Here is a 16467-nt window from a genome sequence, read left to right as displayed (position 1 = left end):
ACTGCAACACAAGCAATCAATCATCATCAGGTGTGATGATGATTGATGTGTTTTTCACACCTGATGATGATTGCTTGTGTTGTAGTCGAAACGTCGTGACAATTTTATTGTTTTATATTTTTATTATTTTATTGTTTCCCTTCTACGTGATGACTTTACCGAAAGAACCAAGAATAACAAAAACCGCTTTCAACTCACTTGCGAAAGATTCACGACGTAATTTGCCACAATTATTCACGAAGATACAGCTTGCAAAATACATACATATGGATACCAATATGTACCCCGAATCTCAAATGCTTCTGGCCGAGTTCAATAAACAGCAGAGACTGATTGCGGGCTGCGATTGCGGCGCTCATGCCCCCCCCCCCCGCCCCCCCCCCACGCACGTGACTGCACCACCCACCAGCAGCGCGCTGTCCGTGATCCTCACCGCCCCGCCTCTCTCCACCAGCACGCCGCCGCCGCCGCTGCTGTTGTGCACGAGCACCGGGGCGGTGCCGTGCGTCGCCAACCGCACGCGCACCGGCAGCTCCGCCCGCGTCTCCAGGCCGTGCGCCGCCACGCGCAGGCCGATGGCGTCCCTGGGCACGGAGCCGTTGGCGTGCTCGTACACCACCCTGCCCCGGGTGACGTCGCTCTGGGTGAAGAAGTCGCTGGCGACCTCCCCGATGATCAACTGGCCGTGCGTCGGCGCAGTCGCCACGCGATACTGGATTTCGTTCCCGTGCCTGATGTCCAGGTTTGTGAAGACGCCGAGGTTAAGTGCGGTGAGGGCGCGGCTCTGCCCCTGCGTTACAAGTACACCAGTGGAACTCGTCACTCCGAGGAAGGCTTCTGAAGCTCGGATCTCCAGCAGACCGGACACTCGATGAAGTCCATCAGAAACCGTCAGCGCAAGACGACTCGCGTCTCCTCCGCGGTGTACGAATAAAACGAGGCCATTCTCAAGGTCTTGTTGTTTGAACTCCGTGAGGTTGTGAGCCGAGTCATTCGCTGAAACGAGGTGCCCACTGAATGTGCTCTGCTGTTTGTAGACCAGGTTCGAGTCGTGAAAATCCCAGTCAGGGTCATGGTAACACACATCTGCTGTTGTTAGCAATCTTTTCCCACCCCTCACCACGTGGAAAGCCTTGTCCACAACACGCACCGGCCTTTGATCATTTATAGGCCTTACGTTGATATGAACCTCGCTACGGAGCTTAGTGACATCCGAATCATTGTACGCTAGCAATGTGTCAGAAACAAGTTTGTTGCCCACTGGAGATGCTACGATTACAAACTGATCTCTTTCAGTTTCTGAGTCGTCGTGCACATAGACAATCCGCTTGTTCAGTATGTCTTGGTTTGTAAAGTGTGTGACATTCTCCAGCCCAGTGGAGGCAGCAGTGTCGTTTCTCAGCAGCACCCCATGGTGCGGACCGTCCACGACATGGAAGCGGTACACGTCGGTGACCTTGGATCGAGCAAAGAGCCCTTGGCTGCTAATCGGCACGCTCTGTCCTTCCTCTACGCTTAGACCCACATTTATCAAAGTGACACTCAAAGGATCCTGTTCAATTTTAATACGAAACGTATAACGTGGGGACCAGCTATGACCGGCGCTAACTTTAAACTGGAAGCCATCCTCCTGATCGCTCCTTGCTCTACCAAAGAGTTCATAGGAAACTCTGTTAAGCTCAACGTCCAGCTGAGTGAAAGTGGAATCGAGCTCGAGGCCGTTTTGAGAGGAAAGCAATCGGCCCCTCGTCGGTAGAGTGAGCACCGTGTACACAAGCGGGGAGCCTGGAGGGCGCCCATCGCCTACCGCCGCCAGAACGTGATCTTTCGTGATGTTTCCTCTCCTATCACTCGCAATGGTTAGAGTCTCATGTCGAATCAGTTTTATGGTGCCACGTGAAATATTTAATATAAATTCGTGTTCGTCTGTTGTGAACTCTCCAACGGTAACGGTAAATTTAAAGCCGTCTGTGATGTTTTGAAAGTGGTATGATGTGTCCGTGCTCTCATACCGAATGTGCGCTTGCTGCAGATCGTGTTGAGTGAAATTGTGAGATCGTCTCCATTCTCTGCCCAAATAGCGCTTTTGTAGTATCCCGTAACTGCACCCTTCGGTAACTGTAAACCAAATATCAACGAGCTGTTTGCCAGCGTTTGTGTGCACCGAGAGATTTGCGGCTGTCAGAACGGCTGCGTCGCCCTGGTTTACCAGCAAACCTGTGTTGTTCACAAGGCTGAGCTCAACAGGAACGGCCATAACCCTGAGCCAGATGGGCTTCCCCCTCCGGCGATCTCTATCGCTGGCCTGCAGCTCCAACCGGGTGCTGCGCTCCCCTCGGTGCGTGTAATAAACGACGCCCTTCTGAACCTCCGAGTAGCGGAACGTCGTGATATTTATACGAGGGGAGTCCCGGTATGAGAAGAAGCCAGTGTTTGAGCTCAAGCCATCGGTGACATGGATAAAGGAATTACTCGCATCCGAATCCACGTCAGACACTTCCATGATATTCTCTGTGATCTGACGCCTTGTGTTTTCTAGCAACATGAACAAGTCACCATTTGGAAAGTTCAACTTTGGAGGATCATTGACTGGCATTATAGAAATCCTAAAGGTGTACTCCTTTTCCTTAGTTGTAAACATAGGCAGCTCCTTTTTGTTGTGGATGAGGATACGGAATTTAAATCTGTCCGAATGGGATTCGGAGCCATCGTGGACGTAAATGACGCGTCTGTGTCCAATATCAAGGAGAGTGAATGCCCTCCTCTCATTGGCTCCTGGGATATCGAGTTTCAGGAGACCGTGCCGTGGCTCTTTGGTTATCCTGAACAATATCTGGGACTGTCGTAGTCCCACATTGTGTAAGTCCACAGTTATGTTTATATTGTCAGAATTCAATATGTTTTCTCCACCTTCCTGCACTACTAATGTTTGGAAGACAATTATGGCATCACTGTTCTGCATCTCATTCATTTCATCAACTTCATCATCCTTGTCATCATCATTATCATTTCCATGCAGAGTAGCTGCAGGAGATGGACTAATCAACGATAAATCTGGGGTGTCTATTGAAAGATCTTCTTCGTCCAGGTCTTCTTCGTCCAGCTCTTCTCCACAAGTTATAGATATTTCTCGAGTGACTAGAGCATCCTGGAGACTCTGCTTTTGTAGGTTGACCCTCACATCTCTCATACAACCCTGAAAGGAGCTTCCATGTCCACCCTGCCTTGACAGAGACACAATTCCCCGAGTCAAAATTTCCTCCATGTTGATATCCTCAACTCCTCCTACAAACATTAGACCAGTGAGGTCCAAATATTTCCGTTTGTGACCAAGGAAGGTCTTAACGGTTTCAGTTCCAACGGTGAGTTGCAATTCAGCTATTGTCAAGTTGAGTTTAATTTTATACCACTGTCCATCGTCAACCTTCACACTTGATATAACTTTTCTAATTCTATTTCCTTTGTCAATGAGGGCTTGGACATAGCCATCCACTATCTCCATGGCAATGAAGTCGGTCTGCCTGTTGCTGTGGTACAGCAGCACTCCTTGCGGATGCACAGTTTGCAGCACACATTCAAATACCCCCACCTCCCGGGCTGACCATGTATCAAATGCCACGTACGACCTAGGGTTCAGGAAGTGAATGGGATCCTCTTCAAAGGCAGAAAATTCATCGCTGCAGCCCTGCGTCACCTCGTGGACCAGGTACGTCTCTTCAGCCTCGCCGGCCAGCACTGAAAGGAGGTCGTGTTGGTTATATACCGCATCAGAAATGCATCCACGAAACCCGGGAGAGGCCCCCGCCATGTAGGGGTGCTCCAGCCGGGCTGCGCCCCCCCCCAGGAAGACTCCGTGGTGCACATTGAGCTCGAAGAGAGTTCCTGGCAACCGCAGTGACAGCGGAAAGAGCTCGTCAATGGTGAGGACGAGCCTCTCGCGTTCCTGGGTGAGTTGCAGGTCATGCCACAGGAAGTTGTTGAGACGTAGGCCTGGCTGAGAAAGCAGGATCACCTCCCCGGAACCCAAATCCATCCGAACCTGAAGGAGAGACGGGGAAGTAACTACACGAACAACGTCCGGTGGAACAGTGGGACCGTCATCTCCAGTTCATTGGAAAGAGAATTTTGTTAAAATAGGGAATCATGTCTGTCGAGTTGCGTTATCCTACCTATTATTTAGATGTTTTTTGCAGCTGTATTTTAAGGTGACTGAAACTCCAACGCAGTGAATGCACTTGCAACGGAGTCAGTTTTTCATAAAGTCTTCAGCATATCTCCTGCAGCCAACATGTGTTTATTTTGGGGAGTTATATGGATGTCAAAAAACTCCGTGGTATCATTTCGGAAAGCCGGACATCGTGTAGTGCTGGCCATAGCACTAATCCAAATATGAACACAAACTAAACACAAAAATATAACAATGCTGGTACTTTTAATGCAGGCAAGAGATGGGGACAAAGTAAAAAAAAAGTAATTTACTGTTTGGATGATTGATGGTCTCATTCTCTTCAACTCAAGCGCACTGCGCACCAAAGGGAAACCTCGTTAGCAGTTACAGCTGGTTCTGAGGCTTTGAAACTGGAGATGGATTCCTGAGGATCCCCCCATTAGTGCGCATCTCCCACAATGCCACAGGGAAGAGAAATAGATCCAACGAATATTCACTCAAATTTACCACAAAAATGCTTCACAAGTTTAGCACGAGCCAAATCCTTGCGACGAAATAGATCTCTCAAAAAGGTGTCCACGCAACACTGATGGTAGATAAACTGGCAACGTGAAACCGAGCAGAGATTTTTCAAGCAACTTAAGGAATACAATTTGACAAGCAGGACGCTGTTGCTAGCATTTCCACGCGCTGGTTCCCCATTAAACGCCGTGGCACGAGGCAGCATCTTCGGTGATTGTTATTTTTAGAGGGAGGCAGCTGTGAGAAAATATCTGATATAATGGAACAGGGGCTCCCAGTTAGCCCAGTGTAATCATGGGGCCTCCCACTACTCCAGACAACTCCGTCGAAATCCATATCACATTCCCTCTCATAGTTGGGCTGTGGCACCGTTAGCCTCGGTATATGCATGGCAAGCCGCTCACGGAGCTTGGCTGTCCCGCGCTCAACACCGCTTGAATCAGCTGCTGGCTGATGAAGGTTTAGTCTGTCGGGGCAACCGTACGGTGGCACGACTGGAGGAAAGGATTACCCATTTTCCCAGTGGCCCACTCGAACTCTCTTCTCTCTCTCACGTTTGCGTGTCTATTAATCCAATGTTGCACGTCTATGTAAAACAACCGTCCCAAAATCATTCTTTGGTTCTTTCGGTAAAGCCACGTAGAAAGAAAAATAAATTAAATAATAGCATACGACGTTTACGTAATCAACCAGGTAGGGTGTTGACTGTTATGTTAGCCGACTCTCTGCGTTGTATTGCATTATATTTCTAAGTTTACTACGTAATCAACCAGGTATGGTATTGACTGTTGTGTAAGCCAACTCTGTGTTGTATCGCATTATATTTCTAAGTTTACTAGGTTTGTTTTCTCTTTCATTTGTACCCGATGATGATTGCTTGTGTTGCAATCGAAACGTCATACGGTATTATTTAATTTATTTTTCTTTCTACGTGCAGTCACGAAAGCTCCAAATCAAGTTTTTTTTTTCTTTTCCCAAAATCCTTGAAAGGAAAAGAAGCTGGAGAGGCAAAGTATTTTACTTGACAGCCATTCCCCTGAACGCTACTGCTGAAGCATGCTTATTGTACTGGGGGTGGGATTTCCGTCAGGAGATACCTGCAGGCGGGCCGACCGCAGCTCCACCAGGATGTAGTCAGTCTGCCCGCCCACTGCAAGCAGCAGCCCATTGCGCCTGGCGGTCTTGAAGCGGATGTAGATCTCATTGTGGCTCGTTGCATCTGCCAGTGGCAGCTCCACATAGCTGGCTCCATAAAATGATGCTGCACAGAAGGGAGGCAGTGGAGGATGTTGTCGCATGTCTTAGTGGGCAACTTGGTAAGCAGTAAAAATAACTAATCTGTTTAACTATTCAAGTTGATTCAAACAAACCCACGCTCAAATCCTCCAATATACCATTTAATAATGTCTTGATGTGTGTTAGGCATCCACACACATGGTTTGTTTTGTTGGTGCTTATTTTAGTCCTTGAACCAAGAAATTAAATACATTTCCTTACTTTCAAACAAAATGCCTTAGAAATGCTAAAACATGGCATGCTTCACTGGAGGTTGCGCAATCTTCCAAGTCACGCCTTCGAATACAACACTCGGGCTCGTCCAGCTGCCACCTTCATCTTTCAACAGCACAAGTTGACACGCACGTGGAAGGAGGGGCCGGGGACAGGCCACTAACGTTCCACGCGCTACAAATGCACAGCGCACTCGAGCGTGGGATTTAAATGTGTATACAGTTCCTACAACGCAGCTCAAAAGATAATTTATTTGTATTTCACACGTAGTTACTTTCACGTTTCCCCGTTACATGCAAATTAATTACGCTTGTTAGAATTCATTCGTATATCATGCATTCAACTGGTTTACAGAATCGTGACACCCATGATAGATTCTATAAGCAGGACAAGGACAAATGATTATTTTTTAACCATAGTAATTCATAATAATCAATAAAGGGGTGAATTGTTAGAAGCCGATTAATCCGAGTTCGACTCTCATAGACAAAGGTTTGGTAAAAGTGATGTAGTAAAGCAGTGACGATCACAGGAAAGTGTGAGGCCGTTTTGACACGAAATGCATGTGCAGTGTTTCATACAATGTTAAACATTTAAGCAAAAGTGTTTCTTCATTTCAAAACACCAGAGGGATGCTGGGCTAATATCGACTGTGGTTTTATTTTTTTACGATCATGAACTTGATGCTCTACCGGCGGAGCAATCACAGACATATAAATACTGTTAAACAATATGTAATGTTTTATTTTGATTTAAAGCTTTCGTGACTGCAGTAATTCATATTCTTAGCTCTTTCGGTAAAGTCACATTGAAGGGAAACATATACAAGCAGAGACAATTTCAACCGAGAAGATGTATTCTGGCTTAGCAATCATTTGAAGGATTTGATAAACCATTTCAGGTCTTAATTGATTGTTCACGCTTACGGTGGCTTTCAGACAGCATACATTAATTTTTCGTCTCCCCCCTCCTCTTTTCAGAACATAGATGGACTCATCCTTCTAAACAAACTGCCAAATCGCTGCCCGTGGCGCTAACGGGTTTTTTAAATAAATAAATACGGCGTTTGAAAATAAATAAATGCGAACCGCCACTTCTTTCAAATGTTTCTTGCCGTTGGTTTTCACACCTGATGATGACCGTTTGTGTTATGGTCGAAACGTCGTGAGAATTTTTATTGTTTTATATATATTTTATTGTTTCCCTTCAACGTGACTTTACCGAAAGAGCTAAGAATATGAATATGTAATGTGTATGAATGTACAGTAAAACCTTGGATTGCGAGTTACTTGGTATGCGAGTGTTTTGCAAAACGAGCAAAATTTTTAAATAAATATTAATTAGATAAACGAGCGAGGTCTTGCAATACGAGTAGTGTACGTATACGCTTTGTACTGCCGAGCGTCACGTGATCACAACTGATATACGAGTGCTTTGGTATACGAGTGCTTTGGATTACAAACACGTTTCCGGAACGAATTATGCTCGCAATCCAAGGTTTTACAGTAACACATACAGTGTGGATTTTAAATACAGACAAGTGATGTATATACAGTGTACTCTATTGGATGTCATGGGACAGATGCAAGTCTCAGTTTTTGTCAGCTGCATATTAATAAGAAATTACTCCAGAAGATACATGATTACGTATTGTCCCCCCTCGTTTCTGCTATCGTGAGATATTCTTCCCGTGATATGCCCCAGCTTTTTTTTGTACCTCGGAGGTAGCAACGCCAAGCATACACTTTACCTCAAAACAATTCTTTAAATCGTGACACCTCAAACATTAAAGCCTTTCTTTTTTGTTACAAGCATAGAGTTTACACAGATCGCACGCCTCGTGCGTTTTCGCAAGGATAGGTCACGCACACGAGGCAGTATTTTCCTGAGCAAGATCACGTAGCGTTCCAACAATGCTGAGTGTTGCATTTCACTGCTCACTGGAGCATCACCACACACACACACATCTGTAACTAGGCACAACCGCAAGCTCTCTCCACATTGTAAGTGCGTTAAGGTTAAACACTCGACAGGGCGCCAAGTGATGGGAATGCTACAGTTTCACGATGTCCGCAAAAGACCAAGCACGTGCAGTTATAAATCACGTACAGTTAGTTGCACGCTTTCCTGCTGAAAACCTAACATTTTTTTCATGAAGCCCATGTCAGCAGCCCTCCTGCTGTGTCTGTTCCACCTGAAGACGGTCGCTTGTGTTGCGATCGAAACGTCGTGGTGTATTTTATTTCATACTCTACGTGACTTTACCGAAAGAACCAAAGAGTATGGATCCCTGCAGTCACGAAAACTTCAAATCTAGGCCAGAGCTGCTTGCTGGGGAGCTAAAGCTATGCATTATAATTCGTGGCATAAGTGAACCTAGGATTGACTTAGGTCAGATCGGCGTTGGCGATGATGCTACATGGTATAGTGAGAGGCTGGAAAGCATTCGGCAGGAGCAGGGAATGCCATTAGTAACTCGATAGCGAAGTGCGGGACGAGCGGACGAGCAGATTATTTTAGTCGTGCTACGGCTAATACATTACGACATGTCAGTAGTGGAAGCTTACGCAGAGACAGTAGCTTAGCGATATCAAAGAGCACTTATACAATAGACCAGAGACAGTCTGTTTTTGGTGCATGGTTGCCCAAGTGTGATGATCTCCTACTATTGGGGACTTCAATGTCCTAGTAGGAACCACGTTGGATGAGTGGAGGCATGTATTAAGGTGGTACGGAATAGGTCATTCGATGAATGATCAGCAACACAGTTTGTGCGCAGGATGAAGGAGGGTTGGTAACCAAGTCACTGGAGTGGTCTCCACGAGTCTGGAGACTAAAGGGAAGATGTTGAGATACTGTTTGGGGCAAGTAATGAAGTGGTGTGTTTACCGTGCTGCAGCTGCAGCAGCAGCAGTTGGTGTGGGATCTGGCGAAGGTTATAAAACATTGACCAGGTGCGGCGCTATGAAAGGGTTTGGCAATGATCTCTGGACGTCTGTCCGTCCGTCCATCTTTCGGTAATGGAGGGTAATGATAACGCTCCTAAAGACGATGCAATACGAATACAATTTCACATGAAGATGCGTGGATAATTGGGACTTGTCCTCATGAAAAAAAAAACAGCCACTTCAATCAAATGGTTGCCCAACATTTGCAGAAACCAGTGTAAAAGATTATCCACCTCGGCAATGGCAGAATGTAGCGCCACTGAACTTCGTCCTGGGCCTCACCTCCGTTAACTCAGGGTTCGGTGATCAACACTGAACTATATGGGTGCCTTAGCCTGGCTACGTAAGCCTCGAGGATTAACACTGGACTATATGGGTGCCTTAGTCTGGCTCCGTAAGGGGCCGTCCATAAATGTGACGTCACGCGATTTTGGACGATTTTTGACCCCCCCCCTCCCCCCCGATCGTCACACGGCGTCACAAAAAGTCAGACCCCCCCCTAAAATATGACGTCACAAAGCTGTCCTCCCCAAAAAAATATATAAACCATGCTTCAAATCGCTTTAAACTATTGTCATTGCAGTGCGTATTTAATGTGGCGCTGCACTCTGATGTTGTAGGAGAAAACATTTATTAAAAGTCTATTTAATTAAGTAGAACGTGTTGTCTGTATTTAAAGTTGCGCATTTTGATGTGACGTCACATTTCTCACCCCCCCCCCTCACACATCGTCACAAATCTTTGAACCCCCCCCTCCCCCCAGGTGCGTGACGTCATTTATGGACGGCCCCTAAGCCTGGAGGATTAACACTGACACTATGGGTGCCTTAGTCTGGCACTATGATCCTCAGTGATTAGCACCGAACCCTATGGGAGACATTCTGGCTCGGTGAGCCTCGCTGATCAACACTGAACCCCGTGGAAACCTTAGTTTAGATATCTGAGGGTCAGTGTTTAACATATACCCCCATTGCAGCCTTAGCCCGACTCGATGAGCAATCAGTGATGAAAACTGAACCCGATGTAAGTCTCAATCTGGCTCCTTGAGCCTCGGGGATTAACACCGAACCCTATTAGAGCCTTAGTCTGGCCACACCGTCTCATCACGGTCCGTGGATGACAACACATCAAAATGATCCAATATGAACAATACTCTACTATAAAGTTGTTACGATTAGGGATTTCACCGATTGAAAAAGTGGCCGAATTGATCTAAACTTTGCAGACACAAACCTGCATGCAAATGACGACAGTATTCACAATATGCAAATGAATGTTGCCCTCGCAGTACCCCATCGGCTTCTTTAACCGCAGGTAAATAATTCTCAGGACACACCTCTGTTGCATGATTGTTCTTGCTATGGTTCCAGTTGTTTGGATATGAGATACATTTCCCAGAGGGTAACAGCCTCATGAATGGCTCTTGATGGTCACATGACCAGATTCCTAACTCGGTCAGCATGTCCAATACAGTAAAACCTTGGATTGCGAGTAACTTGGTCTGGGAGTGTTTTGCAAGACGAGCAATACATGTAATTAAATATTAATTTGATAAAAGAGCGAGGTCTTGCAATACGAGTAGTAAGTATACGCTTTATCTGCCGAGCATCACGTGATCACAACTGATATACGAGTGGTTTGATATACGAGTGCTTTGGATTACAAAACACGTTTCCGGAACGAATTATGCTCGCAATCAAAGGTTTTACTGTATAGGCCTGCAAACTGCTTGTAAAAAGAGAGACTGGTTTACAGATAAAATTGACTGAGACACACATCTTTAATTATACAATTGTGTACTATTTTTTGAAGGGTTATTTTGTAAGTAGATAAATATATTCTTCATTGGTTTCAAACTTTCCATTAATAATAATAAACAATCTTCCCCTTCGTTCACAAACGCCTCCCCCGAGCCTCAAGACATTTCTCAGGGCTCTTCTGCACTTGGACATTTGGCCAATAAACACATTCCCGTGGAGGGAGCTGGTAGGAACGTTGGGTTGTTCGGTCAATGGCCAGGGTCAACGGCGGTGTGGCGTATACCGCAAATATGCCCGACTGTGAGGGCGGGCACAAGCCGGCGTGAGTAGGTTAAACGTTGAGTTTTATAAGGGCACCACGGGGTGACCAACCCCTCCCCACCCAGCCCCACCCTCCCCACCCTGCCCCTCCTCACCCAGCCCCTCCCCACCCAGCCCCTCCCTCCCCACCCAGCCCCTCCTTCCCCATCCAGCCCCTCCTTCCCCATCCAGCCCCTCCCCACCCTCCCCTCTCCACCCAGCCCCACCCATCCCATTTTTGGATGCACGACGGACGGACGGCCACAATAATCCCCTGTGGGCTGGTGGTGTAACCAGGAGGTTCCTGCCAGTATGAGTGTGTTTGCACATGACACCTCAGTGCCAGGCTGCTATAGGACTGGATGTGTATCCATTATTGGAAAAAGTGATGAGGGATTGAAAGATGCAGTTGCTCTCTTTGCCAGTAGTATTGACATGCAGATTGGACACCAGAGAATCGCTACTGGAGGGTAACTTTCAGAAAGGCACTCAGTGGCTCACGCAGACAACGCCTTGGAGTAAATCGTGCTCCAGTTTTAGCTCATCCATCCGCGTCCCATGTGCTGCACGAGCATGCACGCGTCAGACGTGGCCTCACAAACGAGATGATGTCGCGAGCAATTAATAAAAGAGCAACACATTTGGCGTAAACCACTGCCTAAATAACACAACCATTTTCGGCAATAACATTGCAGCCTTTAAAGGAAACGTATACAAGGAGGTGACGTTTGGGGCAATGGGCCTTATTCATTGCACATAAAGAGAGAGGCCAGAGCGGTAGAGAGGATAAGAGTTGGAGGCTGCCTGCACTGGGTATGGATTCATAAGTGAATGTAATTACCATCGAAAAAGTGATGATGGCATGATATAGCACACACTTGCTCCATTTCAGTTGCCAATAAAAATGTCAAAACCACTAAAGTGTAAGATTTGTTTTGTTACGTGACAAGATACTCGTACAATATGCATCATTTGCTTGGATTGTTGTCGTTGCAAGGCTAAAAAGAAAGTCTGTTAAAACTTACTCAATTTTGAAATTATCATTGCGGTAAGTCGCAAACATTTGGATCCATGAAAACTGCTCGCCATATCACCGCATAATTATCGCGTTTCACTGCAATCGATGGATTACATTCGTATATATTAAAAAAAGTCTCGCTAGAAATTCATCCACCTTGTTACAAACCCAAGTGTGTGAGAGATGCATACAAATGCAAGTGGGTTACTACATATAATCTGCATGTACACAGTAACACAGCATACACCGCACACAATGTAAAGCACAGTTCACATCTCTGGTCAATACACTTAATTGTACAATAAGCAGGCCAGTGTTGTAATGTGTCCTTCTCACAAAAGGTAACATAGTGTTGTGCATTGTATTCCTTTGACTCGATGTGTTCTTCCCCGTCTCATAAACCCGACAAGGTGGCCTTTCATAGGCATCCTAAAGCTATGAGTCTTGAAGTCTAAACGCGTTTTGAGGAATGGATCATGTCTGAGAAGATGAAATGGCATAACCTTTGAGAGCATTCCTTTGATGCGACGTGGTTTTGTGGGCATGTAAACGCAGGGTGGTGAGACCCACACCGAGAAGATTGGGCAAAAGGGGTCTTCGCATAACGACAAATGAAGAATATGCATTCGGAACATGTTTAGGGAAATAATGTAGGTACATTTTCCAGTTAATAAACACGGCAATGGGTATTAATTGCCAGTCAAAAAAAAAGAGCTTTAACTGCAAATACAAACTAATTATAACTAAACCCAGAAATGGATACAGTCGCCATTGCTATAAATGAGATGATGCCTCGTGTCCACACCGCCTCGGTTACAGCGTCGCCTTGCTGAGAGACGCCGTTTTTACTATTATTATTTAACTCGCTCCGTCTGTTGTCGTAGTATCGTCAAAAAAAATCTTGCAACTCAATTTTAACCCACTTCCCAATGTGCTATCGATTGCAAACTTGGTATACTTATGTCATATTGATGACAAATTCTATCATGAAAAATCCAAACCATTTTTTCAACACTTTACACGCTTCTATGTATTTAACTCGCTCTGTCTGTTGTTGTCGTATCCTCAAATCTTGTAACGCAATTTCAACCGGATTCCCACTGTGGTATCGACTGCAAACTTGGTATAGGTATGTTCTACTGATGGCAATACTATATTTTATCATTAAAAATATATACAGTAAAACCTTGGCTTGCGAGTAACTTGGTCTGCGAGTGTTTTGCAAGACGAGCAATTTTTTTAAATAAATATTAATTTGATAAACGAGCGAGGTCTTGCAATACCAGTAGCACGTGTATGCTTTGTCTGCCAAGCGTCACGTGATCACAACTGATATACGAGTTCTTTGATATACGAGTGCTTTGGATTACAAACACGTTTCCGGAACGAATTATGCTCGCAATCCAAGGTTTTACTGTATTTTTAAACGATCTTTTTCACGGGTCTAATTGTCCACGCTTTAACTGACGTTGGCTGTAATTCACCATGGTCCCCTTATTACGTTATGGCAAGCTTCGGGGCCACTTCCTGGAGTCGTGGAGTTCTGCCATTACACGTACGGTACATTTCATTAAAGCGTGTTTAAAAAAAAAGTATTTTTAAATATTACTTATTAACCGAGGGGCTGACAAACACACGGCCTCGTCGCTGTACCACCCTCGTGTTCCCAGCCTGCACCGTGACGTCACAAAGCCCCCAAGTGATGAAGAGTCGACGCCACCCAATGATGTACCGTATACCAGGCAGTACATGATGATATCATAACATATGCATGCTAAGGGAATGAACAACAGGAAATGTTAGAACGTATTGAACAAGCCTTCACAGTTAAACCCAGCATAAATAATAAGTAAAATTTAAAAATACTTTTTTTTTAAACACACTTTAATTAAATGTACCGTACTCGTGATGGCAAAACTCCACGACTCCAGGAAGTGTCCCCGAAGCTTGCCACAACGTAAGGGGCCGTGGTGATTTACAGCCAAAGTCAGTTGAGCGTGGACAATTAGACCCAAGCCGAAACATAACATATAAAAAAAGATGGTTTAATTTTTTTTAATGATAGAATATAGTATTGTCATCAGTATGACATAAGTATACCAAATTTGCAGTCCATACCACATTGGGAAGTGGGTTAATATTGCGTTACAAGATTTAAGGATACGACAACAACAACAGAGTTAATAGAAAGCGTGTAAAAAGATTGTTTACAAATATATTTTTTATGATAGAATATAGTATTGTCACCAGTAAGACATAAGTATACCAAATTTGCAGTCGATACCACATTGGGAAGTGGGTTAAAATTGAGTTACAAGATTTGAGGATACAACAACGACAACAGACAGAGTGAGTTAAATAAAAGCTTGTAATAATTAAAAAAAACTAAATCAGCTGCAACAAGTTCAGAGATATTATCAGATCGACAACTAAAAAAGTACAGCACAATACGGCTACCCAAGGTGGCTATTGAAGACAGGATCGGAAGCAAACACGTGTGCAAAGCAGGATGGAAAGATGGATTATTGGGATTATACTGGGAGGTCGGGAAAGAGGGCCAAAATGGATGAGAGAACACACACAGGTTACATCAGTGCCGGATTAAGCTAGTTGCGGGACCTGTAGCATATGTTATAAAGGGGCCCTAAATTATAAAAACACACAAATGTTAAAAACACAGTAATTGTATTTTTTCATTTGCTATGCAGCCAGATAATACGACACATCGCTAACCTTAAAACACCCAGTCGTTCGTAAAAGTTCAAGGCAGTATAGTACTATAGTAATAGAGCAAGTGCATGCTCACTGAACCGGAATTGATAGCTTGAAAAGCGCGTAGCATATGTAGCTACTTTTGGCTACTGGCATCATCTGGCACTGGGTTACATGTGAAGAAGAGCAAGTGAACTTTGGCAGGACACGTTACGAGAAGGGATGATGGGCCGCTGGGTGACACCGACTACCGAGTGGCAGCCAAATGGGTGAACGCGCCGAGAGACACGTCGTCTGAGATTTGCAAGTTTGCAGAAGTTGAGTGGATCGTTGTTGCATCGTGGGAGCACGAGAGGTGGTGGTGGGGGGGGAGGGGGTCGCAAAGTAGACTAACCAATATATGATTTGTCTATAACATGTGTATGTGCTTGTTCTTTGCCTCAGTATGAATAAGCATTACTCTGCCAGGACGGCAGTGTCAGGTGGATGCATTGGTGTATCAAAGTCAATTACCATAATCATCATGCTTGGGGTTATGTTTGCGTTCCATGTAATTGTTATACTTCAGGCCACTGGTGTATATTCTTGGCAGTTGCATTCTTTGGACACAAAGCTTTCATTTGAATACAAATTCAATACAAATTTACAGCTTGTGAAAACCACTTCGTGGCAACTGCGGACCACAATAAATGTAACTTTGGTGCACATTCAACATCTGCTATTAGGATTACAAAGAGCGCCACTGATTGTGCTTTGTTGCTAGGAGATTTGCCAGCAGTGCAAGCACTTTCCTCGGACTCACAGTGGCAGCCTTGTGCTCAAATGCTGAATGAGCTTTAAGTGACATGAGAAAACCAGGGACCATCTCACTGCCGGCAAGCCGTTAGGACACTTAACAAAAGCAATCATTTCTATGATAATCTATCACACCGTGCAGTCACTGTTACAACCAAAGGATACACATAGAGTGCGTGCTTTAATCCAGCTACAACGAAACAGGAAACATGCAACAATTATTGAATGGACCCAGTTCAACTTTTCCTTTCTGTACAATGTTCATGCACCTCGCCAGAATAACTAAAATCACATTCATTCATTCATTAGTTCCAACAGAATGCATTAAATGGCATGCCATATTGTGTTTAATCACACTGTGACCTGTTTATATGTTAATCATCAGTCATAACAAATCCACTGCTGGATCATGGCCTCCCCAAGCCATCACCCATCACTCATGGTCCTGTGATGTAACAATCTACCGAGCACCTGCAAATGATCCGATTTTGTCATTCCATCTCCACAAGCGGCCCCTTTCCTTTGAAGGCATTCAATCCTTTGGCTGCCAATCCATCATCATTCTCGCCCACTGGCCATCATCCCTTCGAGGGACGTGTACGGCAAAAGCACAATCACTTTCTTAGACAGTCAAATTGTCTCTAACATGCAAAGTTCTGTATACCATGATGGCTAGCGCCATCATGGCTAGCGCCATCATGGTATACAGGACTTTGCATGTTCTCCCCGTGGTCG

At 45.1% G+C, this 16467-nt stretch overlaps 1 protein-coding gene across 1 annotated transcript in view; it reads right to left on the bottom strand.

Moving 5' to 3' along the window:
• LOC116940191 (chondroitin sulfate proteoglycan 4-like) overlaps positions 1-16467 on the bottom strand; it is a 64210-nt gene that overhangs the window by 24285 nt on the left and 23458 nt on the right. The window contains exons 2-3 of the mRNA XM_032949631.2: positions 5788-5951; positions 407-4039 (exon numbers count right to left, since the gene is read on the bottom strand). Of these exons, the coding sequence (XP_032805522.2) occupies positions 407-4039; positions 5788-5951 (3797 nt within the window). The remainder of the gene's footprint in view (positions 1-406; positions 4040-5787; positions 5952-16467) is intronic.

This window comes from Petromyzon marinus, chromosome 1, assembly GCF_048934315.1.
Source record: "Petromyzon marinus isolate PM22_M1 ecotype Great Lakes invasive population chromosome 1, UKy_Petmar_22M1.pri1.0, whole genome shotgun sequence".
Classification (NCBI taxonomy): Eukaryota; Metazoa; Chordata; class Hyperoartia; order Petromyzontiformes; family Petromyzontidae; genus Petromyzon; species Petromyzon marinus.
Note: the sequence above shows the minus strand (reverse complement) of the source record. Positions and strands in the feature narration are given on the sequence as shown.